Source organism: Aethina tumida, chromosome 2 (genome assembly GCF_024364675.1).
Source record: "Aethina tumida isolate Nest 87 chromosome 2, icAetTumi1.1, whole genome shotgun sequence".
Lineage (NCBI taxonomy): Eukaryota > Metazoa > Arthropoda > Insecta > Coleoptera > Nitidulidae > Aethina > Aethina tumida.
The window spans coordinates 37,659,852-37,686,980 of NC_065436.1; the positions used below are offsets into that span (position 1 = coordinate 37,659,852).

A 27,129-nucleotide genomic window follows, 5' to 3' on the forward strand; every position below is an offset into this window, starting at 1 on the left:
ACATTAACAAAATCTACAGCTCAATGGGCATCATTGCAACCGTTTGATAAATGTGAAACTATTTATTTAGTAAAATCTGCTCAGTAAATAGAGTAAAGATAAAAATTAGGCAACATATGGTTCGGGTGGCCGTAAACATATCGCGGCGTGCAAAACGACGACGAGAAAAACCGCTCGCAGGGATTAAAATTTATATCTGCTCTAGTTTTAATTTGATGTTTAAATAAACATTTCATGCAATTTATGGTAGCATTTTATGCGAAATTGTTTCGAGACGCGAAACTTAAAGCCGTATTCGGGGCCTGACAGAAATCTCACCCGGAGGTCTAATAAATCTCGTGACTTTACTCTACCGACCGTATTTTCCGGTTTTTCGACCACTCTTTAAACTTATTTATGCCAGTCTCATGCACTCCATCACTCTAATTAACTGTGCGAATCAATAAAACATTTCAAAATCTAGTCATTATTAACGAAAAAGTGACATTTTTTAAATAAAACTGAGAATAATTGTGGAGAGTTACGGGCATTAAAAAAAATGTCGTTTTTGGTTCAGTTCGGTCCTTTTCATAAATTTTTATCTCGTTAATTTATTCAGTTTCTCTCAACTCATTACAAAAGTTGGGAAAAGTTATTATGGCAGCGAGCTTTCTTCCGATGTTTGCCATGCAAAAAATTATATTCCGCCTTTTTACACAGGCCCATGTTTGCTATAATGGACTAATTCATCACGGTAATTACGACGACATAAGCCCGTTTCAAATGCGTTTACGGTGCTTTAAAAGAAACCAAACAAATTAAAAGACCTTTTTCAATTCTGTATAATTCATTCAAATATGAATTTTTCCATTTAATTTTTACCCACAAAAATTCCAATGTGAAATATTTATTCCCTTTCAATAAAAAAATATATTATATATATATATATATATATATATATATATTGAAAAACGGGAATGTTTGTTTACAACTATAATATAAATATTTATTCATTTGTGATTAAAAATTGAGAATATAAAATTTCATTAATTTAGTTTTTAATTAAATTCGAGTTGTAACATGAAAATACCATGACCTGTTTTCAGTAAAGCCTCATTTTAGATTTATTATTTATTATATTTGAACGAAAAATTAAAATACTTAGTAATTTGGACGGTTTTATTAACAGTACTGTAGAATTTATTTAAACAACCGTAGCCTTCAAATAATCTTGTCTAATCTTCACTAAAAATGGCGCATTTCATTGTCTGCAATCAGGTTTTAATTTGAAATCCTTGGAATTTTTAATAACGCAACATTATTCCAGTTGGAAAATTCGCCACGAAGAATTTCTTAATTGCAAAATTAAAAACAAACTTTCTGAGAGTCGTTAAACGTTTTAATTTTACTTTTGTACTAGTTGCAACGTGCACAATTACTGGCAACGACAGAGTTTTCGAAGGGACGATTGTTGAAACTAAAAAAATTCATTAAAAGAAAATTGTTCTGCTTGATTTGGTTTTTCCCTGTGTTAGTTAATACACTACAGTTTTATTGTCAATTTTTAATAACATTTTAATGTGATTAAATTTACGTTTGGGAATATATAGATTTTAATGTTCACATAAAAATAGGATTTCAGCCTGTAATGCATAACGTTCAAATAATATGAAACAATACCATCGTAATATTGTCATAAATTAATTATAATATAATATATTATTCCCAAAATTGAATAAAATTCGAAACAGTTTAGAGTCGCGGGTGGAAAATAATTTAAATTCACATTAATTAACCGACTGTTAAATTGAAATATGCCGAAGCATTTCGAGTTATTTAAAATCCCGTCGAAACGTGACGAAAATAACGAACACATTAATCCCAACTCCGTACATATTGTCAAAGTCAAACATTATTCAGAATATTATTACCAACAACAATTTAATCAAGCCTAGTTCGAGTGACCTGAATATGAATGACTCGGACGATTTACCGGAGTCAACTCGTCTCCACTTCACCCTGTCTCTGATGAAATATTATGAGATTTCCCTTTTTAATATTTCGCCTCGCAATCTTTAAATAACCTGCGATATTTTCACTCGGATGTAATTTTTTATCCCCGCAGAAATTATGCGTATTTTCTCACGTATCATTCTGCCATTAATTTCTGTTTTGAGTAAACATCAGAAATGGATGACTTCATTAATTTAAAAGCTTGTCAAATCGATAAATATTTGCAGTGGACTCGAACAATTAATACACGTATTGTTGTAGAGCAAACAAAGTGATTTAAAGAGGAAGTTAAACATCGTCAATGAGATGCGGAAATGAATTTTGCATCGAACTATGCTTGGCTTTTCACCGATAAATCTATCAACATTTAAGTGGTCTGAGGGTAACAGGGTCAATTTTAAATTAATAAATGGCGAGTGAGTGGGAAAATCAAAATTTTAATCCTCTGTCTAAACAAACCAATTTTAAAACACTTCTGAATAGTCGCAGTCTGAAGGATCAGATTGTGTTTGAATAACAAAAGATACTGGCAAATTCAATATTTAAGTAACATTTTTTTGAGATAGATTTATGGTATTTGCAGTAGAACGTGTTTAATATTATCTAGCAGTACGTAATTGTTGTAATAAATTCGATGGTGACGGACAAAGAATTATCTGGCTGTACCTATGTTTGACTATCGATTCAGGAGAATCGATGATTTATCAGTCCAAAGGGAAACCAACCACTCATTCGAAAGGGAGATAAGTAAAGGCCGTTTTATCACGGGAATGCTTGCCTGGAAATATGTCTCAGTCTGACTGCGATTATTGGTAAAATAATCATTCAACATAAAGCATTACCTTACATAAATCCCATAAAAGATTTATTCTCTTTATTTTTAGCACCGAAACTCATTTATTCACCAAAGAAAAATGTACTGGAAAATTGGATTATACAATAGTACAAAACAATTATTTGTATTTCAGAGTTCCAATTAATTAATTAGCGAATGGAAATCTCCATTCACATCAAACACTTACGACCCACCTTCCATAATCCGCAGCCAATTAATTAGCGTTCAAGCTCGATGCATAACCGGGAGTACATTTTTAATGACCTAAATCGATACAATTTAACATGTAAACGGTACAATTAAAGTCCATCTGACTTAAGAGATTGATGCAGCCTTAGAAATTGTTAATTCAGTGAGAATTTAGATGGTGTCGATGATATTATAAATTGTCCTTTACTGGAGATTAAAAATTGCATCATTAAACAATATATACACAAAATAACAGAGGTCAATTAAGTCGAAATGAAACTGTGACGGTAAAAGTTTTACGACAGCTATAAACTGTGCAATAATGAACGACTAAGTGAAACAGAAAAACCACCACCATTCAGTTACTTTCTTTTAATTTTCTTTTACACAGGTACAATTATATTTGTAAAATTGGCGAATGCGCCAGTCATACACCCATCCCATATTCAATTACATCAGATGCAAAACACACGTGAAGTTTTGCCGTGACAAATGACGTGGAGTTTGGTTGAATTTCCATTATTAATTAACGTTCCTCCATTCCACGCACGCAATATTAACCCAACGGCATTGTCGTTCAGTCAAATATGCTCATTATTAGCAATAGTTGAGCCCAGGGCATGTCTTACGTTTCCAGCCCGGATGAATTGTCGAACTCGAAGTTAATAATATGCTACAGTTCCTAGTAACAGTGAACCGCGAAACTCTTCAGGCAGTTACGACTATGTTTGCGGTGAATCCATCCGGGAAGTTTGCAAGCCGCACACATTAGCGAATATCATACAAAAACGGTTTAAAATTAATCTCCTGTTAGTCACAAACGAAACACAAAGGAAACATTATTTATAGTAAGAAGCTTTCGCCCAGGAACAGATGCACGTTGTTGCATTTAATATTCACGTGTGAAGAAACAGGGAGTTTCGAGTTGCGGTTGTATAATAAAACACCAGGCACATATCCGGGATAATCCTGCTGATTAAATTGTCCATCCGAATGGCGGGGTTTAACGCAACGGCGTAATACCTTGAAAGCTTTCTGCCACTGTCAATTCGATTAAGCTCAGTCCCGGCGACAGGTCGAAGAATCAGTCGATGCGGACGAATTTAAACTTAACAACGCATGGCGTTTTTATTTAATAATGTTTAACTTTAAATTAACGACCTCAAAGTTTTAAATGATTCGTGTTTTATAATTACGATGCCTCTAAAACAACTTGAAATTATTAAACCTAAAAATGTGTATATTTCATAAACTTTTCTAAAATAAATTTTTCTTTACATCCAATAAATCGCAATAATTAACGACGTTTTTAAGTGATTAGTTAAATATAACGTTATGGTAAGGGCGGTTTAATAAAATCCCCAGTTCGGAGACGATGTGAATTTAAACTAACAGTAAGCCTTAAAAATATCCATGCAATTCAAATAGTGTGACAGAGAGGGAGAAAGAGTGGGGGAGTCCGGATAATTTATGGCGTTGTTAATTAACGTACGACGAGAATTATGTAACATTACAAAATAATAAGTTGCGACGGGTCGCAGTTCACATATGTGACATGCAGTGCGATACATAAAGCTCGTGTCGCAGTGATTGGCACTGAACATGTCGACACGACGATCCGTTTCCACGGCTCCGAATTAAAACATATCCCTCTGTCAAATGGAAAATAAAATGACTAAACAAATTTACCAACATTGTTTCCATATGGAAGGTCAAGGATGAGTTAATATAATTTTCCTTATGTTCTAAAAATTATACTAGTTTACAAGTTCGAAAAAAAATCTGCCTTTTATATTCTTCTATGATTTTTCTATAAATTTTATTATTTATCGTACAATATAGAAGTTGCGCTGACACTGTAGTATAATTTGAGATCTAGTTGACCGCTAAAGAGGCAATCAAATTAAAGATAAATTAGTATTTTTTTATGTACATATTTTTGAGATTGGTCCAGAGTTTAGATGTAAACTTTTTAATAACTTGATAAAGTCTATTTTTCTAACAAAAATTGATGTTGAAGATTTTACTGGAGTAATAGAAATCACAAAATAAAGCCCTCTTTGAGGATGACATATCTACGAAAATTGTAAAAAAAATTGGTAGGTATAGAGACTACCGATAGAAGGGAACTTTTAGTATTTAAATTTCATAATGTTTGAATTAAAATTATCAACATCAATCTGGATTTCACATCTATTGACATTCCAAGCAACAATTATATGCATGTTTCAAATATATTATACAAAATATAAATACAAATCAATTGAAATAAAAATGAATATACAATTATATTATTTATGGATGGTATTTGTATTTACTTAAATTTCAATGTACTTGATTTTTAACATTATTTTAATTGTTTGCATCATTGTCATAATTAATTTCAATAATACTTAGACTTTTGTACTTTCAATTATTTCATTTTATTCTAAAAAAGATACAATAGCCTTATGATAACTAAAGTATGAAATGAAAATGTTTTATTCAAATTTATCTTTTCAAACGCAAGAATAAATACGAAGATTTAAAATAATTTTAAATAATATAAAATTTTCAAACGCCAAAATAAATATGAGTATTTAAAATAATTTTCTGTTATTTATTTTTTTTTATCTTAAAAATATTAGTATATTTATTTGGTACTCACTATATTGCACAATGATTCTTCAATAAACGATTCAACCAGTAATCAAACAAAAACACTATTTCAACAATGCACAGTATATACACATTGAAGTTTTTACTAAATCCATTCAATTTCACTTATAAAATTACATAATTTCACTTATATGTCAACTGTGTAGCTACAGATATATTGCTATAAGCATGACGGTGACGCGAACGCACGAGATTTCATCTATCCAAAAAGTGTCTAAGGCATACAGCATTGCGCGTGCGCCAGTCATAAGCGTGTCGGTGACGCGAGTCCATAAGATTGTCCTCTACCAAAAAGTGACCAACGCGGTTAAAGAAGTTTTCACTTCAAAAATCTACAGAAAATGAAAATCGAACGACGAATTATGAATTAATGAATTTACAGTCGTAGACCAACTTTTTGACCTTTTTTACGATTTTCTCTCATTTATTGTAAAAAATAATTGAAATTAAATCTATATATTAAAAGTATATTATTATTATTATATTAGTATATTCAAATTTTATTACAAAAAATTATTTCCCTTTTTTTGTCTATTATTAGCTCCCGTAATCAGTTTCCCGTATGATTCATCAACAATTTTGTTAAACAACTGGATAAAGAAGGGTTTTCACCCTTGTTTATTTGAGATAAATTTTCACGAATTTTTCATATGAAAACATCATAGGACTTGAGATTAAACTATTCAAACGAACATTTACAAACACTTTTATCACTTATTGAAGCTTGACGATATTTATTAATATCTTACTTCCTACTTTGTTTTAGATTTTAATAATTCTATTTTTCCCCGTCAATTTGGTCGACATGAGTGAGGAACGAGGGAATTTTTTCACCAACAACAGAAAGCCATGGAATAACGGAATCACAGTTTTTGAGATACATCCATGATGGGATTATAATTGATTTCTCATACGAAAAATAGATTGATTACGAGAGCAATATAAACAGAAGAAATGGCAGATCTAATTTCAATTGTTTCAATGCCTACCACTATAAAATTTGTAAGTTCAGAATTCGTCGTTGAATTTTCATTTTCAGTAGCTTATTTTTTTCGTAAAAATATTATCCGCACGTAAAAAATTCAGTAGGTTTAACTTTGAGATTTCTATTACTCTCAGCAAGATATGTGATTTTTGTCTAAAAACTTATTAAAATCTCTGAGATTTGAACCAATGGACTAATCTCGAAACTACATAAATAAAAGGCATTAGTCAATTTTATTTTTCTAAAATGCTTCCATAAAAACTATGATTTTCGAGTTTAGTGAAAGGCAAAATGGTTGTAAACTATTTAAATGAGTAGAAAAATATTATTTGTTTATCTTCTGTTAAAATGAACGCATCCTAAAACTAAATGTAAATCATAGACGAATCAATACTTCAATTAAGAATATTAAAAGGCCGAATGAAAATTAATTATTTTAAATTTAATTTTAAATTCTAAAAACTCTTTTACAATGATCTTACATAAAATATAAAATAATGGCTTTTGCTCCGGTTACAAATTGCTTTCGGCATTTTAATAATACCTCTAAAAACGTAATCTTTTCAACATTAAGGAAATTTGATCTAAAGTATACTTTATTACTATAGCAACTTGAGGTAATTTCTTAATTAATGTTTTCAATTCACTTTACACGAACATCAGTTAACGTTAAATGGTATTGAAAGTTAGAGTTTGTTACCGTTCGGCATTGACGGGAGTATCATATGCAAAGACAATATTTACAATGGCATCATAAATTGGAATTTGGCTGACAAACGCGTTGGCTCTAAGCTCCAGTTGGCCAGTTGGCCATTTGGTCATTTGTGGTCTGGTTCTTATTGTTGAAAATTTACAGGATCATTAATATTTATCGGTAGTTTAGTGCACGGAGGAATTACTGTCATATTAGACTATTAAATAGGTTGTATGTATGTAATAATGCCGATGGAGTCTGGTAATGTCCGGCCGTAATACCGTTGAATATTATATTAAAATGCAGAATTTTGCACGTTATACTTGCTTCACGGTTTCATGCGCTGGATTATAATAGTTTGTTGCCGCACTATTACCTATACCATTTACCATAATTAAATAAAACTAATAAATAAATCGCAAAATTGAACAAATTAAACATAACATAAAATGAAATTGTTATGCCATCCACATAAACCGTTTCTCAAAATTGGCATAAATCCTGAATGGAAATAGCCCTCCAGAACCGTCCGAAGGATCCAGAAGGAAAGTGGAAAACAGATAGTAGAAAGTACGTGACTTACCGACAACAATGTACCCATCAGTTGTCACGTTCGCCGAACCACCATATTGATTGGACTCGACCGGCAACACTTCGACAGTCGCGTTGTAGAACTTGTCCGACGGATGCTCCGCGTTCCCGCTCTTGAAGTAAAACCTAAACAAACAAAAACGATCGTGAAAAACTTCAGCCTCCTGATCAATTAATCCATCCAGACCCCCCATTGAAAGTTTGGCGGATGGGTGATGATGTATCGGGAATATTGATAGGACAACAGGTTTTTCGGGATGTTCGAGAAGATTGAGAGGAAACGAATTTACTGTAATAAATTGAATACACGTTCGTTTTTCCATACAATTTATTTAGAGTGTGTTGCCGCTTTTAAAATAATGAAACAATGTGTAAAAAACATGCAATCTCAAAGATTCTACGAAATCCATAAAATTTTTTAATGTGCACTATTTCCGATTAATTGAATTTATCAGTTGCGTTCGTTTTAAACCGATTCACGTAACGTATGAGAACTCGGATCGTGAATTATAGCATTAGAAAGGCAAAAAACGCCGAGAACTCCTCGGTATGTCAGTAATTCCTGCCGTTCCTGCGTCCGATTTTTTTCTAGAAGAAGAAATTGCAGGTCAGGAGATAAAGCGGAAAATTTTGCCAGTCGTTTCGATAAATACGAAACTGTTCCACTGATTTATTTCCTAATACGCAACATAAAAAAGTGTAATTCACTTTTATCGCTGCAAATAACTTAAAATCCGAAATAATTGGCTCGTGTCGTCGCTATTGAATGTCCCTAATAAAATTGAGTTTTATTTTCCTTGTCGAGGCGGAAGGCGATTTATTCTATTTATTAAATTATATTTCAAACCAACTGCAAAAAGTCAACTATCACAATTCCAATAAATCAAGTGGAATTATGATTGATGATTGGACATTCCAATATTTCCAACCACCAGAAAAATACAACGGGTTAAAGAACGAAGAGAGGAATCTGTTGGCATATGTTTAGTTTAGCGTCGCTTGTCATTTCCATTTCATACTCGTTCCTGGACCATTTGTAACGTCACTCTATTAAATAAATCGTCGCTTGAAAGAAGACGTATCAAAGTGAAATACAAACACGTCACGATGCATCAATTCAAAGTTCGTGAGAGAATCGACTACAGAACTAAATAATAAATGTAAAACAATAAGAAGGTTCAGTAAAATACTTTATTTCTAAGTCTAAGATTGAAAGGACAATAAAAGATAATCGACGAAGGAGCAATAAAAATTTCGTTTACCTCTTGACCGTGATGGGTGTGGTGAACTTGAACGTGAGCTGATCGCCTGGTTGGGGTAGCAGCCCCCAGAAGAAGGTCTCCCCCAAATAAGCCCGTTCCAGCGTGTACTGTTTGTAATGCTTTATGCCAGAAATGACTTCCGCTTCCGGATTGCTGTGCGGAAAGAACAGTGCCACTTTTCCAAACTGTTTGTCCTGGAAAAAATTACGTCGTGATAAAAACAAACACGGGCCGCAACTTGTTTACACTCTGACGAAACTTGTTCTTTCATGTGATGGCAATGTCGATGCGACGTGTTAGCGGTAGTAACGATTTTCGCGTCGCTTTTTATCACGAAAACAAATCGGGATCATGTGACTTATGCATTTAAGTGAGTGTGAAGCAAAATTGTGTTTGATGTCATTAGAAAAGCAAGTCGCCGTGACAATACACTTAGTCGAGCACAAAAGGTGCCCGAGTACCCACTCAATCCACTTCTATGGAGATTCGTCCCAGTTTTCGGAATTTGATTACTGCTAATGAACACCTATTAGGAATGGATTACTGCTTACTTTCAACTGAACACTCACTGTTAACTTTAATGCAGTTTCTTGAATTTAATCCAGTGTCGACGATTACGGTGGCGCTTAAACTTATCGGAGGCGACGGAATTGTTCTTAACATTAACTTAAATGAGCTGCTGCGTTTAACTGTTTATGCGTTTCCTGCAAATTTATGTCTAGACTCATAATTAATGATCTATATTATTGACGGCGGCAAGTTAATAATTAAAAATCAGGGTGAACGTACCTTGAGCTTTTGCACTTTCCCCTTTAGGGATGAATGGGTGCCGATGTGCTGGAAGAGGGACGGTTTGTAGTGAAGCCACACCTTGGCCTTGTCCCTTTTGCAATAATCCTGTAAGAAACCAATACTAACGTTATTATATATGCGCATGCATATTGGTCTATTAGTATAAACTTCGTCCTTTGCCTGCGTATAATTCATCCCGAACGGAAAATCACTTTTGTCCACAATCACCGAGAAAATTACCACCTGCTTGATATCCAAAATTAATGGCTGGGAGTAAATTTAAATGAAATACACAAACGAATGACTAAACAATAGCAATTTTCCCTGGGGCTGTATTATATTAATTAAAACGACAAGAGCTGATGTATTCCGCCTTACGATTTTGCATAGAGATGAACAGTATGTGATTTTGAGATTAAACAGGATTACGACTTTCAAAACAATGGCTGTTTAATGTAATAATAAAGCTGATTATTGCTGATGTTTACTACTCAAATGATTTACCAATAGAAACAAAGAGTTGATGCAGTGCATCAAATGTGAATGGGAAGTGATTAAAGTTTATGCCATTTACGAGATTAAGCAATTTCTTTTGTATTTTATAAAAAACAATTAAATTCTTATAATTCATGATAAAATATTTTTGCAGCACAAAACACTGGCTAGAGTTAATAGTAATGAAGTAGAAATTTCAGCGTGGTTTCGTTTTTTATCTTACTAATCTCGAACCACATACAAAGCCTAATTCAGACAACGTGCAGTGCTTTAAAATTCCATAGTTTATTCATATTTGTACCACAGAGGAAGAACAACGCGAAACAATGACTGTAATTTAAACAATAATTTACTCGAGCGCGATAACAATTTATATTGCATATAATTTCGGAATTCCAGGAGCGTTCTAAACTGATTTAACTGACGTGCGAATCTCGCACTACACCTATTTTCAAATGCATGTATGGGTTAATGAAATTTGTGACAACAATAACGCAACATTGTGTTATAAATTCTTTTAGTTGCCAAATAATTTTAATTAGTTGGTTATCGGGGGAAGAAGTTATGTAAAATGAAATTATCCCATCCTGAATCGATGATTAATTACTGTGATCCTTGTGAAGATGACGGCTCACTTGGATCATTATTAAAACCGGAATAAAAACCCGGACAATCTTCTGAAAGTTCAGTTAATTAATCATCATCGGGTTAGGAGTTTGTTTTTGTCAATTTCCTAACTTACATTGTTCTTGTCCCAGTTGCAAATTTTTGTCGATATTAGATGGTCCAACAGCCAGTCGACTGGTTTGTCGTTGTAAAACATTTGAAAAAAATTCACCAACCACGGCAATTCTGCACTCTTAAACAATTTTCCTGTGAATAAAATTCAATCATAATTACAAATAAACACACTTAAAATGTAGTAAACATTTTTAGCCAACTCAATGAAATGTCAATAAAAAGACCTAATAGATTTTAAAGCTGGTACGTAATCAAATTTTTGCTGACAGGCGAAATTACCTGGAAACCAATAAACCCAACAAAATACAAAACAAAATTGACTCGACCTCATAAACTTTCAAAACTTGACGCGAAATCATAAAATCCGTCATTACAAACTCGTATTGCTGAAAATGGATATTTTTTCATCCCTCTATTTCCGCACGTATGTATCGTACTAATGATGTTAATGCACACACTGGGAACATAAAAACTGTCTCTACGAGGCTAAAGACTAATTCCATCGTCTCTCCCTGATCTGGATCGTTTTTCTATTCCTAGTTTTTTTGCTGACAATTCCTGGCAATGTCCATGGGGAATTTAGCCTCCAGATACTTATGCCACCCGGATTTTTTACGCAGAAACGACCGGAATGATGTCCTCGTAAAAAGATCCAGATTTTACTGTGGTTATTTATGAGTTTATTTGTTTTCCATGGTCGACCGCCACCAATAATTATTGCAGAAAAATGTTAACATCATGGCTTTTTAAGCTTGTTTTACTTAAGCAGTTTAATTACAAAAAAAGATATTAAATTGGATTAAAAATATTGTTTTGGACTCTATTTCTAACACAAAATTACAATATGTATAATTTAGACGGGGGAAGTATAAAGCGGTTTAGCAACAGCACAAAAATAACCATAATCCTGTAGAGCGTACGACCTAAAAATAAAATAGTGCATGCAGAAATTATAAGTACGTACAAGTCGCTTATCATCCGAACTTCAGAACTAGCAAAAATGCCCCTGCATTAATGCGACAGTAAAATTAAGTGTGCAAGAAATTTAATTCTCCGACCATCCGTAGCAATAAAGGAGGATTCCGTGCACGATTTTATTGTGACACTGAATTAAAACAACACACTCACCGATAAAACCCAACTGGCAAAAATCCAAAACGAACCACGACTCCTTCGATGCGATTTTTTCGAGGGCGAATTTCTTCATGTCGGTTATGTAGGACGGTTTTGCGAGGATGTCGTCTTCCAGTTGCACGTAAAACGTTCCTGCAACAAAAAGGGAGTGAGTGTGTCCCGTTGAAAAATTGGAAAACCATAAATCGAAATTGCGTTTGCCGGGAATTGTTGGCTGAGAAAATTATAAATCTCGTCCGGATGTCAACAATGGGGAACGGTGGCTCAGGCGAACAAGTCATAAAGTATTCATAACTGAAACTTTGCGGATTGCAAAGGAAATTTATTTCAACTGGACCCGTTCCTTGATTTCTTTCAGTTTGTTCTGCATTCCGTAACCCCAATCCGAGCACGTATCACCATTATATCAAAATCAAGTGTTATTTTATCGATAGTTATACATAATTTTATCTCGTACACAGATCGAAATTTACGATTCAAAGAGCGCGACACGGGATCCACTGATTGTAGCTGTCTCCCTGAGTATCGGGAACGGAAATGCGGGACGCGACTCGAATAATTCGGCCGTGTAAAATCCTCCGTAACAAAAGAATTCAATTTTAAGGCAACACGCTCATATTTATTTAAGCCGCCGCCGCAAAGAATGCAGGCGGACCTGGGCGCTACATCTAGCAGCGAAATTCGCCCCGCCGGTTAAGAGGAACGGGATTCCGAACAAATATTGGACCTGCATATCTGAAGGAACGTCACGAATTTCAACTATGTGTTGCCGCCAATTCTGTCGGAGTGTTTTCATTTTTATTTGCTGCTTTGTTGAGGGATTTGCGGAGACTTTTTGTTCGGATTGTTCGCTTTGTATGGAGGCAAACGCAATTAAATTTGGTGCTGCATACCTTTAGGCTGACAGTAGGACATAAGAAAAGCGAAATCCAAGTTCTGTTTGGATCGCCATCGGACTCTCTCCGGAGAGTCGCCGAGCGTTATCCGAAGTTTGTCCAAATTTGGATAGTAGGCCGGCGAAGGAGACACAACCTCCAACAATCCCGAATCGACCTGCTGGGGAAATCTGTAATACGACCAAAAATGTAAACACACTGTTCAAACGAAACAAAACTTTACTATAATAACATTCGCACCTACACCACAATGTATTTGCAGAGTTGATAAACGTGTCAGAGGAATTATTTGCTAATTATATTTTCTGAAAGTTTGCTTATACAGTGTAGGTGCATTTTAGCTAAATTAGTTAGTTGGCGGAACTGATGGACACTGGCGCCTAATCCTAACTAATAACCTTTCTAAATTAATCGGAGAAACTTGCTGTGCTTAATATGCATGGGAAGTTGCGCTGCAAATCCCACACAACATTAACAAACACAATCAACTTTTTTACAACCCGCACGAAAACTATTGTAATATTATTACCTCATTTCGATTTCCTTGGCGACTTGTAGCACATACTCGACGTCGGTCTGTAATAAAAAGTTTCTCGTTTATAAATCAAGTAATTATCGAGCAGAAACTAGCGCAAATAAAAACTCAGAGTTGAAAGTTCGCAGAAATTTTACGTGACAAGTGAGTTGAATAATGAGGTACACGGTGGTGTATGGTGGACTATGCGAGCCCTACAACGCATTACATAAACCATACCATCTGAAAAGGGTTCTAAACACAACAAAGGATGCTCCAAATGTTGTTCTCCTAAACTTCATAAATGCTTTATTGTTTGTAGAATACAATAAATACTAGGCGAAACCTTGTTATTAATATTCAGACTTCATTCTCTAAATCTTTTACAGTGCTGAACTAATTAAAATGTATTAAAATATGAGCTGTACTAATTACAATAGATTCTAGTATATGTAATATTTATTGTTTTTTATATTATTGTTGAATTATCCACTTAATTCAATACAATTTTATTCTTTAATAAAACGCGTACTCTTTTTATTTTTTGTTGCACAAAATTATAGAAAATTTATACTTTGTAGTATTTCAATCATCCATATCGATTCAGGCGATTATTTACATGAAGTCTTTTGCTTATTATAATTATGTTGTCAAACTAGATTATAATCTGTAAGAAAAATTATAATTCAACCTTTATAGTGAGAGAAACAACCTAATAGCTAATTGCTAAGGAGCTTATAGACAAATAAGTCAGTTGTATTGCTGTATTAATAAAAATTAGACAAAAGAATGAAAGAATCAATAAATGGATAATTATAATACTAAAAGTCATTATATTCTTATCGTTAACTAAATTAATGCCAACCTGAAGGAGATGAAACTTTTTGAAACTGAAATTTAGATTAAGGATTGTAAGAGGTAAGTTTATTTGACTAGAAACCTGGGTCCACTCCATTTCGAAATAATAACAATCCCATATACAAATTCAAAATTATCACTAATGTTTTGCCTTCGTCGACGTAATCTCCATATACCAACCCTACATTGTCAAGTCATCTTAGTCAAAATTAAGTGAATTTCTTGGAAATAGAGATACCCAACTATAAATTTATAACTTGTCTCAAAATTCACACATGATAGGATGGCCGCAACTTAAAAAGTCAGAGGACAATAGTCACAAAAATCGATTTTTACACATTTTTTGTAAATATCTCGTTTCCTATGGGTTTTATGCTACTTGTAATTCTTATCAATATTGTACAAAATTAAATTCTACATTGTTTTTTCATAGTTGTCGAGATAAAGGGCACAGGGGGCGCGGCTTGAGTATCATTTGAGGTCAACTGGCAGTCCCGATCGAAAATTCGTAGTACAAAGTTCATTTATAAGTAATTATTGCTAAATATATAATTATCATTTTTTATTATTATCATCAGAGTCTGGTGTACTTGTTCAATATGTTGGAGACAATGCCGATGTAAATGTCCACACTCTTGTTGGTAACAATACTCTTCATGTTATGGGGATGAATAAGAGTAACTCCAAAAAATGCTGTTCTTTACGATGAATGGATAAAAAAATGCACCAAACAAAGTGCGAAAGAGTTGGCAGCCATATCACATGTATCTCTTCAAGTTTATGAAAAATCAGACGTACCTGGATACAGTAAAGTTCAAGTCGAAAATTTACATGATGGTAAAGCATTCACAGAAAAAAACATTAACGAAGTTGATTTTTTGTGGCTGTATGGAAAGTGGGGAGATATTGCATGGTTGCCAGGATAGAATGGTTATCTTAAACAGTTCACTAAAAATAAGAAGGACTTTTCAACATGTCAAGTTATGTTTCTTCCTTTTATTGATAAGCCTGCCAGTCACGTGGACACTATTTACACATCTTCACATTGTGCTCTCGATATTGTTAAGTCACATGGACAAAGAACGTGTGTGATTACTTTTGATCAACCTCTTTACTCTAAAGCACGTGCTGCATCAGATGCTAACTCATAATTATGTACAATAGTTGTAAAATTAGGAGGATTTCATATGCTGATGTCTTTTCTTGGAAGCATAGGGTACATAATAGACGGAAGTGGACTCAAGGAAGTTCTTGGTGAAATATATGCAAGAATTCTGTTGTCTAATTGCTCAGTGGTCACGCTTACTCGAGAAGCATCAGAGGCCGTACATTATTATGACTTGCATTATCAATGATAATTTTTGACATAGAAGAGTGTATAGGTAACTCAACCCTTTTTCCTGCATCATTTTCGAACAAACTGAACGAATTAAAAGTTCGAGGTCCAACAGCACAGTTATGAGTGCGATATTTCAAAATGGTTTCCAATAGTAATTGATTTTGTTCGCACTGAAAGACTTGGGCTTTTTAAAGAATATCTTGATGTAGTGCACAAAAAGCTACCGTATTTTCACGCCAGTGGTCACTTCTTATACGCAAAATCAGTGCACTTATATCTTCAAGATATGCTGAAGTTGGAAGAAACTGTGGATGAACAAATTTTTGGAATGTTTATGGAATGGATTTTTCACCGTGAAACGAACAGAGAAATTCAACTCTGGCACATGGACAGATATGGTAATGGAACAAAATCTTATGAAATCAATGAAAATAGAAGGAGGAGTATCTCGTGATCGAAGTATGCATGCTACAAATACTGGAAATTAAAAATAAGTAAGTAAGAAACAAATGTTTAAATATAATGTAATAGTTAATAACAATAGGTAATTACATATTTAGCAATTATTTGTAAAATTTATACTACTTATTTTCGATCGGGACCACCAGTTGACCTCAAAAGGTACTGTAGCCTCGCGGTCTTGGTCCTCTATCTCGACAACGGTTCGACGTATCAAAAAATGTTTAAAACAAAAGTTGTAGAGAATTTAATACAAGTAGTTTAAGAATGTGCAAAAAAATCGATTTTTGTGAGTATTGTCCTCTGACCATCCTGTCATGTGTGAATTTTGAGACAAGTTTTGGGATGTCAAAATATAAGTTACGATAAGCTATACGATTTTATAGCTGGGTATCTTGATTTCTTGATTTTCTTGGTAATTAAATTCAATACAAAAATATACAACTTTAAACGAATTCACAGCAATTCAAGAAGAATATACCGATGTCATATATTCGGAAATTGGTCGAATTACAATTCAAAAAGGATATTATACAAGGTATTAATGTTACATATCAGGTTAAATAAAATAATTGTGTCCGTAATATTTAACATATTAGTTGCCATAATAACGACCACTATTGTATGTACTTGACATTCATGTTCAGAATGGAATATTACCTAATTCGTCCGTATTTCAATGAAAATAATAGAAATAGATGGATTAAATTAATTGTAAATGAAATTCAAATTCCCGACACGATAACACATTTGCGTCAATCAGTAGCCAATAAACCAGTCGAATGATTGATCGACTTTAGTTTTATTTCATCCGTTTTCGAACTAAAATCCCGCATCAATCTAGAATAGGTCGGTATTTTCAACTTTATTTCAGTGTTAATTTCACCGAAACTAATGACATTTCATGTGATCCATTAACGGATCAATCATAACGCACTCGATGAAAATCGTTTGATTGTAGTCAACGAGCCAATAACGTTAATTTAATCATGCTCGTTTTAGATAGTGGAAATGCGTTTCCTGGAAATATTACTAGAATCTCCAGTATTTCACTCTCGATACACAAATGAACGAAATAGCGTTCCGTTTGATTGGAACGAAATTATCGCGTCGTATAAATAAATAAGAACGGCAGACAATTTTCCCGTTGGTCGAGAGAAAAACCACGTATCACTGCTGGCAAGAAAATAATCCAATCGAGAGTCAAGTGCATGTTTCCGACAAATGGCATTAATATCGCAATCAATTACAGGGAGTCGAGACATAAGAGAAAATTCAATTCGAACGAATGCGACGCTGCAGAATGAACGACACAACAACAACTAAAATGTGGTGCAGTATTAAATTAGCACTTCCTACATTTTCTATTTAAATTGTCGGTGTTGGTTGCACGATCATTTATCTCAAGAATAAAATTGTTATGAGCCCTTCTTTCTTTATTTGGTGCACGTTGCTTTTTACATCGTTCTACAATTTAAATTAGTTTCACTGTTCTCTCTGTACTAATGATGATGTTACGTTGTGATGAAATGAATATGCAAATTTCCTATTCTTTCTATTTAGGTGTACGTACGACTAACAGATTTTTAAACAATGCAAAGCGTCGCTGTAAATTTGTTTTTCCAAATTGCATTTCATCCAACATCGAATAACAAAACAGATAATAACCAAATAAAAGAAAATTGTGGAAGGAAAATTTCTGGTCCGCATATTCAATTTAAGACCGATTTCGACACTTTTCACACTTTCGTGGCGAACAATCAGATTTTCTTATTATTCCCGTCCCATTCCGCAAAGTATCGGAGGATTTTACACAATAGGAGCTCGACTGTATTACATTTTATTGTCATTCCCTCAAAAAAAAGCAACAAACAAGATAAAATTCGAACGGCGTGTGTTGCCGTTATTGTTTCGGAGTGAATTGTAACGTGATAATCGATTCATATTTCGGCGATTTTAAATGCGGGCCAAAGAGATAAAACGGACACAATGCACGTTTTACGGCACACTCGACCCGCAAAAATACACACACACACATTGTTCTTCGACGCCGTTGTGTTTCAATGACTATATTTTCGAATCGAATCAGATCTAATCGTTCTTTTTACGCATTCTATTTAGTGGATGAAACTGAACACATGGAACGGTTAGGTTTTATCTGAAAAAATATAAATATTCGCTGTATGAACGCGATTATAGAAAACAAATATTTTATGAAGAAAAATTTAATAAAGTAATAACGAGGTTTATGACTAAAAAAATATTTATTTCGTGTGATATTCTCTGAACATGTTTCCTTTTTAAGGCAATAAAATTATGTATACTTTTTATCAAAATTGATTGATTATGAACTTGTTGGATGAAAGTTGGAACAAACCTATAAAAGTTTTGAATATTCCTACTAAATATCTTGAGTATAAATTGATGAATTAAGATTGAAAACTAATATATTAGAAATTAAAAATACTCTTATATGATTCATTTGATGAAATTTGATGAAATTTATGAATATTATATTGAGAGCATTAAAGAAATATAAATTAGTACATATACATATGTATAAGTGAAGCAATGTTTGATAGAATTAATTGATTTGACTACAATTTCAGAATCAAAAAATGTACATATTATTATAAAAAACAACAATAGATATTGACATGACTTTAGATAAAAAGAAATAGAAAGAGTATTTGAATTGCGTGAAAATTGTGATTTAGATATTATAAATACGTTTTAGAAAATTCTGAATTTCCCCAAAATTGGAAAACTCATGTTTTACTTCCGATGCAGAAAGTTTTTAACTGTTCGTTATGACTATAGACCAAAACAACCAAAAAACCAACAAAAGTGGTATTCAAATGTTAGAGCGGCGCTGGAATAATTGCGTTGCTCTTGATGGAGATTATGTTGATGACTAAAGCTAATTTTGAACAAAAAAAAACATGTTTCTGTTACTGTGGATATATTTTTAAAATTTTTAGAAACGGGGGTAGGTAAAAGTCTAATCAAATATTGTGATAAAAATAATGTAACTGAAAATATTCAAAGTGGTTTTTCTAAAGGACATACTTATGAAACTTTTATTTAGAATGTCTGATGACTTGCTTAGTGACATAAAAAAATAAAATTATATTAACAATTCAATTTTGAATTTTAAAATTTTACTTTTGAAATGAAGACAAAGAGACAAGACAAAACATTGTTACAGAAGTTTATTAAGATTAACAAACCGATCATCAAAAAGTCAAAATTAAAAACTGCTTTTTATTCGAATTAATAAACCATACATAAATGATATTATGAAATATACATGAGGATAATATTAAACTCCAAAAAATATATTTCAATAAAATATGTGTATAAATATTAGATAAAGATAAATTATTGTTAAAATATTTGAAGTTGTTCATAAAATTAATAACCAGAATACACCATCATATTTATATAGAAAATGTTATTGGTATTCATGAATATAATACTAGAGGAAAAGAGGATTATCGTCATCAGAACAAATATAAATTTTAAATATATTTAAAACAAATATTTTATGAAGATAAAATTAATAAAGTAATAGCGAGGTGTACGATTAAAAAAATATTTATCTCAAGTAATATTCTCGCAACATTATTCTTTAACTTTAAGAACGAGATGAAAATGAAAATTTTAAATGATCATTAAATATTGATGAGCAAACAGTATTGACAGTCTAAAATAGGAATTTAGTTTATTTATAGAATACATTCCGACCGAACTTCGATAAACACTAAAATTGAATACACGATTTCGATACAATTTACTGAATTGTGGAAATTCCTGGTCAACATATTCGTATATCTATTATGAAAAATATTTGACAAACTGAATTTAATATGTATTTTCTTTTTTTTTTTTTTTCAATATTTTTACGTTCGATAGACTTTTTAACAGGTAGAGTATTTTAAATTGCATACACGAACTTCATGGCGCTACATCTAAATTTGGTGTTTAGTGACTTGTTGTAGATTTCGATTCGCGTCAAATAAACTTGCAATATTTTTCAGACTATAATACGAATAAACGTTTATAGGAGCAATTTAAATGCAAATTAGACGGTGCGGTTTTTGAATAAGGTTTATTTCCTCGATTTATATTACAATCGTCCCGACGTACTGTGACAGTGTGAAAACGTAATCGGTATATGTATAAAGCGAATACGAAATAACATTGTTGTACTTCGAGACAAAATGTTATTGCGATTTAGAACAAAGGCTTTTGTAATAGAGGTGAGGAAATTGAGTTAAAAATCTATGAAAATAAGACGGTTAAATGTGTATAAAGGATTAATCACAACACGTGATGATTGATTGGATTAGATTAAGACACGTTCTTTGATCTCGTTTGTGTTGATAACAACATTTACACAAAGTCATGATAGTTTTGTTGGGCGGAAAACAGGTGGTCAGTTAGAATCATAACTATCTCAAGATACGTTATTGTATGTGATCCAAGACAATCGAAGAAGTGGAAGGAACTCCACAACCGCAACTTTTTATTGGCACGTTATGAACCGAGGCAGTTTTAGCATCTGGTTATTGCGCACGGAAATGAATAATGCACTAATAAAAGCACGAACGAGTGCTGTTAATTTGCCGGATCCGTACATATAATATGCTGAACGAGGAGATCGCGAGAAAATAATGTGAGAAATTATTTTCATTATTCTCCGCCATCGATGCATCGATGCATCGATGCATCGATGCGAATGTATGAGGCGAGTGGAAGAGTTATAAGGGAATCATTGGCCGCGGCTTCAAAAGCAATTTCGTTTAAATTAGGCAAAAAAAACGTTGATTATCGCACAATGAACTTCGTCTTTATTACAATGAAAACGTACTGTAATATTCGCAGTTTCTGAACCGTTAAAACGAATGGTAATTTATTTGTACAATTGCCAACGTCGCTCGCCGACAAATTCTGAATTTATTTAATGGTTTTGTTTTCCTTGTGCAATTGTACGACAGGTACTATTTAATGGGGTCGTCGTTTGTTAATATTCTATCTTGATGTTGTTCAATTCTTGAAAATTAAAAGGTTAATTTTTAAAAAATATTTTACACCAGTCCATTTCAAAACTACAATTGAGAAATGATTTATGTATGTGTTGTTTTAGTTTTAGATATTAATTGTGGAATTGAAAACGTTCGCAACAACTGATAAACCTAGTCGGAATTAATTTCCCGAAGGATACCCACATACTGAAATACGCTCTCTATTTATGGGATGAAAATGTTTATATCATTTCAAATGTTTTGAACTCACACACGTACACAAATTATCTTTCTTCTAATTTTAATTGCTTTTTATTCATTATGTCAAAATGTCTCAATTGAAATATACTAAATGACAAAGAAGGGGGTGTTCAAATTTAATATTTTTTTGGTTGAACATAGCTGTTATAGAAAGGAATAAACGATTAATATTTGGTAATGTTTCGTATAGGTTTTCTCATATAAACTTATTTTTTACCATAATTCAAATAAATTTTGTTATTCGTTTGGTTGGATCCAATATCGAAGTTTAGTATGCTAAAATGCCTGGAGCCCAAGTACGCGAAATTTATTGCCAGCTAAGTTAATTTGAAAGAGGCCGAATTATTGGTCTATTGGAGGCGGATTTTTCATTTCGACAAGTCGGTAATCGCACTAACAGAAATCCAACTACTGTTGAGATGTTGTCAAGCGTGGTTTGATGGTGCCCAAAATCGAAGAAGAGTGGACACCGGACATCGAAGGGACACGGAGGCCGATTTTCGACAACTAGATCTTTGACTGATGAATTCCGATTCTATTTGAGTGGAGAAACACGAAGTACAGGTAGTTTATAAATATGTTACGCCATCTCACTGAATCAATGTCAAGACCTGTTGGGGACTGTTTACATAAAATCGATATACAAACACATAATTACATAAATTATTAAAAATATTCTAAACTCTTTGTTATTTTGTTTCCAAATTTCCCCCCTTCTTCGTGTTTCAATATGTTTTATTTCGACTAGTAATATTATTTAAATATTTAAATATCTAGACAGTCACATATTATGCATAAAAATAAACAGCATTCCGTTTCTTGCAAATTTTTTATTATCAAAAAACACATATTGTGGATTTGAACAAATTTTGTCGGTTTATTTTTAATTTATCTATTGTTTAGGACAGTCAAATGAATGTTCTAAAGATTTTGCCGCTATAATTAAATAAAATGGTGATTGACAATATGCTTGAGAAGACTGGACCGTTTTCTGATTATTTCAGCTATAAGAAATGGCACATTCTGTACATTCAGATGCTGGAATCACTGTAAGTCTGTTTACTATCAGAATAAGGTTGTATGGATGTGGTCTTAGAGCCATTAATACCCTTTGTTAAATAGCAGGATAAACCGAGAAACAACGAAAGCTTGACAACATTTATCACTATTAGTTATTAATATTTTATTTGCTGAAGAATATGTGACGCTGCTCGTTTTTATACATAAAAAAGTTTATAAAAATTGAACAAAATATGCGAACTACAATTTTCGAAATGTTTTAAATTTTATAAATCGGTTCCAAGCTCGATACCCTAGTTGAAATTTTTAGGACTTGTTCGGAACATAATAGACTAACTTGAAAAATCGATGGTCGTATAATAACTAAATCGAGACAATTAAGGGAAAAATGAACAGATATCAACAGAATACACCTCCACAAAAAATATCAGCAGTTATTTAACCCAATATTTTGGAAGCTGTAGATTTGAGAACATTTTGAAAACAGGTCAAATTTTGCTAATGTAGTTATTTAGTTCAAAGCTTCTAGCTAAGCCGGAAATGCGTTTAAAACTAATATCTATTTTTGTCTTGAAAGTATAGAATTAACATTCATCTTGGAAGAACAAGGAACAAAACAATACCAAATGCCAGAACGAAATCTTAAGCCAAATTAATATTAAAAATAACATCCGCGTCTGTGACTACAAATTAAAAAGTCTAAATCCATTAGTTCAATTCTCTTATCCAACAGTTTTCGAAAGTGCAAATGTGCGTCTCGTAGAAAGAAACAAATTGAACGGGCACACGATTGTGCCCTGTCAATTTTTACAATGGGATCGCCGAGTGCGCTTTCAGACCAATAACAAATGACACAGCACATGAACCGTTCGAAAAGGAAACGCAAGGCGAGGCGTCGCGACGCATTGTTCCCGCAAACAGATCATATTCTATTATATTAACTCGTAATATATATTCAGATGTGATTGCACGCCTCACCGTATTTCTCATCATGTCATTTCGGATTGTAAACGACGAATGGTACAACTACGCTCGACTCCCATTGTCTCTTTCGATCATGGAAATCTAAATTATCCGGATTGGTGACGTTAATCGAACACACCGCAGCTTTAACATGTGTATCTTGCGATTATGTTGAGTATCGGAAAAAGTAATTTATGTATAGCTAAAATCTTTTAAGCTCTTTTTAATAATGACTTTTATTTATTTTTTTTAAGAGTTTGGTTATGTTTATTTAAAATTGAAGATGAGCAATGTTAAGGACGTCCTGAAACCAGTCATTCAACTGTGGTGGAAATTGGAAAATCGGAAAAAAAGGATTCAACATATTTATGTTTAAATGGAGATAACAAAATTAGGCGTTTGGCAATTGCCCATTTTCTCCATGCATTTAACACAAATGAGCCTTTTATTGATCTGATTATTACAGGGAATGAAAAAGGGTTGGTTACAACAATTTTGGACAACACTTTTTATTAAACTGTCACATCGTCATTGAATTGATCCAATCGTCACCTAACAATTGATTTGGAATATTTGCTTGATGTAATTTTTATTATTTCTTGTAATATTATTGACACACCTATTTTATAATTATTGTTTACATTTGCACTAATTCAGGAATGATGGCTGATCTTAGGTGTTAAAAATACCACTCTCATCAAGTGTTTTTGGTTGGAAATTACACAATTGATTAATGTACTAGAATATTGTGTTCCATTTCGGGGACTTAAACCAAGCATCAAAATATTGAATGGGAAGTTTAATTTCATTCACACTATGGTCCCGATATATATTCATATATCGGGACCATAGTTTTTATTTTGTCATTACCCTCCGATTTAATTCAGAAGATGAATTCAGAAACGGAAATAAATTCTTTCTTCACTTCCACAATTTTTTTATGAAATTTTTAAAGTCATTCGAGAAATAGCTCGGGGTTTGAACAGAAAAGTAAGTATTATAATTCGATGTTGGCAGTCATGGAGTGAAGAGGACAGAAGAGGTAGAGCAAACGGTTCCGGAAGACCCAAAGAGCCACAAAACCGTCGTCTTAGATTATTGGCCCTAAGGGTCAGGATGAGTTCAACGTGGCCAAGGTTGACCAATTGGTATTCGATCTGTTTACCTCTCTATAAGGTCTTTTGACCTACGGATCTATCGCCCTTTTTTGGACTTACTTCTACAAGCAAACCATAAGCGCCAACGTAGTGACGTCAACAGTGGGATGAAGAATGGAATAAGTGATGAATCACGCTTTTGCTTCAGCACACGATGGTCATGTGTTAGTAAGGCGGCGACGTGGAGAAAGAGGTCCGAGGATCACCTGTGCTGTGGAGAGTCATATTCATAAGGCTATGGGGTTTATGGTGCTATTGCTTTAATTTTAATTAGTACCAATATGACGTCCCAGTGATATGTGGATGATGTTTTGGAGCCTTATCTTCTTCCCTAAGAGATATCGGACTAATTTTTCAGCAAGATAATACCCGTCCACATATTGCCAGGAATACATTAAACTTCCTGGAAGCTTTCCGTGTCAATTTACTGCTTTGACCACCTAAACCTTTCCCCAATCGAAAATGTGTATGATATGATGGGATGACGCTTAAGGAATTTACAGTGCCCTCCACCGGCTCTTAATAAACTAAGACGCCTAAACTATAATATCATTAGATCGATGCCACGACGCATCAATAAGTGTCTTAATCAAAGAGTGGATCCGACCCATTATTGGCTTCTGACAATTTATACTTTAAGATTTTTATTTAATTTTTTAATCAATTAATATTCAGAAATAGGTTAATATTTTTTTTTAATTTAGAATAAATCAATTATATCTAGGTGTTGCACGCAGTGTATTTTAAACATTTCCTCTACTAAATTGATAGAGTAAATAAGAAAGACTGAAAGTTAAATTATCATTTATCTTTGAGAAATCGAGAGTGTGTTTTGTTATTTGGAGGGCCTTCGGGAAATTAACCGGAGCAGGTTTATCGGTTAGCGTGAATGTATCAGTTTCACAATTAATTTCCAAAACCAAAGTAGTCCATAAATCATTCCTTTAATTACCATCTCAATTTTACTATTAAACCCAACTTAGGTATGTAAACTCTTGTAAATCGCCTAGTCGAAATTTCACGAAACCTTTCGCAGGTTTGTTAATTAAATCCAGTCGGAGCATGAAACAAGTAAATCAGTTACATAATATATTATGAGTGATTTATAAACTGGTAAAATTAGACAAACATGGGCTTATAAATTAACTGTAGTCGCAACTTGAGCGGGAAACTGGCGAATCAGGAGAATATGCGCCAATTTATTGTAGCGACATTAAATTTTGATTTTCGACTAAATGATTTACCGAGCTGCAGTTCGAATTAATCCAAAATTAGCAACTTTCTGGACTTAATTCGAATACATCGTATAAATGAATTTCCAATTTATATTTTATTATCGGTTCTATTTAATGCGTCGACGCGTCATTACTAAATAACAGATAAATTTAATGAATGCAGTTTTACGGGAAAATTTTGTTCAACCGCTAATGGAAAGATGATTTATCGCGTCCATATTCGTATGCATTAAAAAGCGCTTTTATAAAACAGCGGTTTTGTTAATATTTCTGTCACCGTAAAACCATTGCATCACCAAAATAAAGCATGTGTGCTTTTTATATAAATTGAAAAGAATAACTCACAAATAACGTATTTACCGATGTAGTAACAGTAAAAGTATTGCAGATAGATTTTTAAGTCATTAATTTCTACAATACTTCATTTAAATCGAATTGTGTCAAACGGTTTCAGGAGATTAATCTGTGTTGTTTATTACTAGTTTATAGTTGTGTTAGAATCCATTTCCTGCTATGCATGTAATTTAATTTTAACACTATTAATTGACAGTTCGAATAATAAACAATAGTAGAAATTAAATTTTATTTTATTTATTCTTTTATTATGTTACTACAAATCAGTAAGTAGCCTAAAATGTTAATGAAATCTCAAATAACTTAACTGCTGTTGTTTTTATGTGCCTTGTGATTACGTACCATAAACATGAAACACCTGTGTGGTTCAAATATTAAAACTCACCTCGGCAACGAAGACCACGATCAGCGAATCGTTGGCTTCCTCAGCGTTCATGCCATCGATCAGATTCTGCAGTGTGTCCATGAGATAGCTCTGTTTCTCCCGTCGAACGGTCGGCACTCCCATGACCATAGAGACTCCGTTCCTGTTCTTTGACATGAGATACGCCAACCTGAGACTCGACGGATCGTCCAACAAATGCGGCAGGAAATGATACGAAGATGGTAGCCGCAACATGATTGGCGGGTTCAAACCGGTTGCCGCGTGCATCCCTGTAGGCGAAACCGTGGGTTTTA

At 33.2% G+C, this 27,129-nt stretch overlaps 1 protein-coding gene across 1 annotated transcript in view; it reads right to left on the bottom strand.

Annotated features, from left to right (window-relative positions):
* LOC109595235 (alpha-1,3-mannosyl-glycoprotein 4-beta-N-acetylglucosaminyltransferase B) overlaps window positions 1-27,129 on the bottom strand; it is a 79,034-nt gene that overhangs the window by 4,074 nt on the left and 47,831 nt on the right. The window contains exons 3-10 of the mRNA XM_020010548.2: window positions 26,837-27,105; window positions 13,794-13,840; window positions 13,262-13,434; window positions 12,363-12,500; window positions 11,236-11,366; window positions 9,996-10,103; window positions 9,207-9,400; window positions 7,937-8,070 (exon numbers count right to left, since the gene is read on the bottom strand). Of these exons, the coding sequence (XP_019866107.1) occupies window positions 7,937-8,070; window positions 9,207-9,400; window positions 9,996-10,103; window positions 11,236-11,366; window positions 12,363-12,500; window positions 13,262-13,434; window positions 13,794-13,840; window positions 26,837-27,105 (1,194 nt within the window). The remainder of the gene's footprint in view (window positions 1-7,936; window positions 8,071-9,206; window positions 9,401-9,995; window positions 10,104-11,235; window positions 11,367-12,362; window positions 12,501-13,261; window positions 13,435-13,793; window positions 13,841-26,836; window positions 27,106-27,129) is intronic.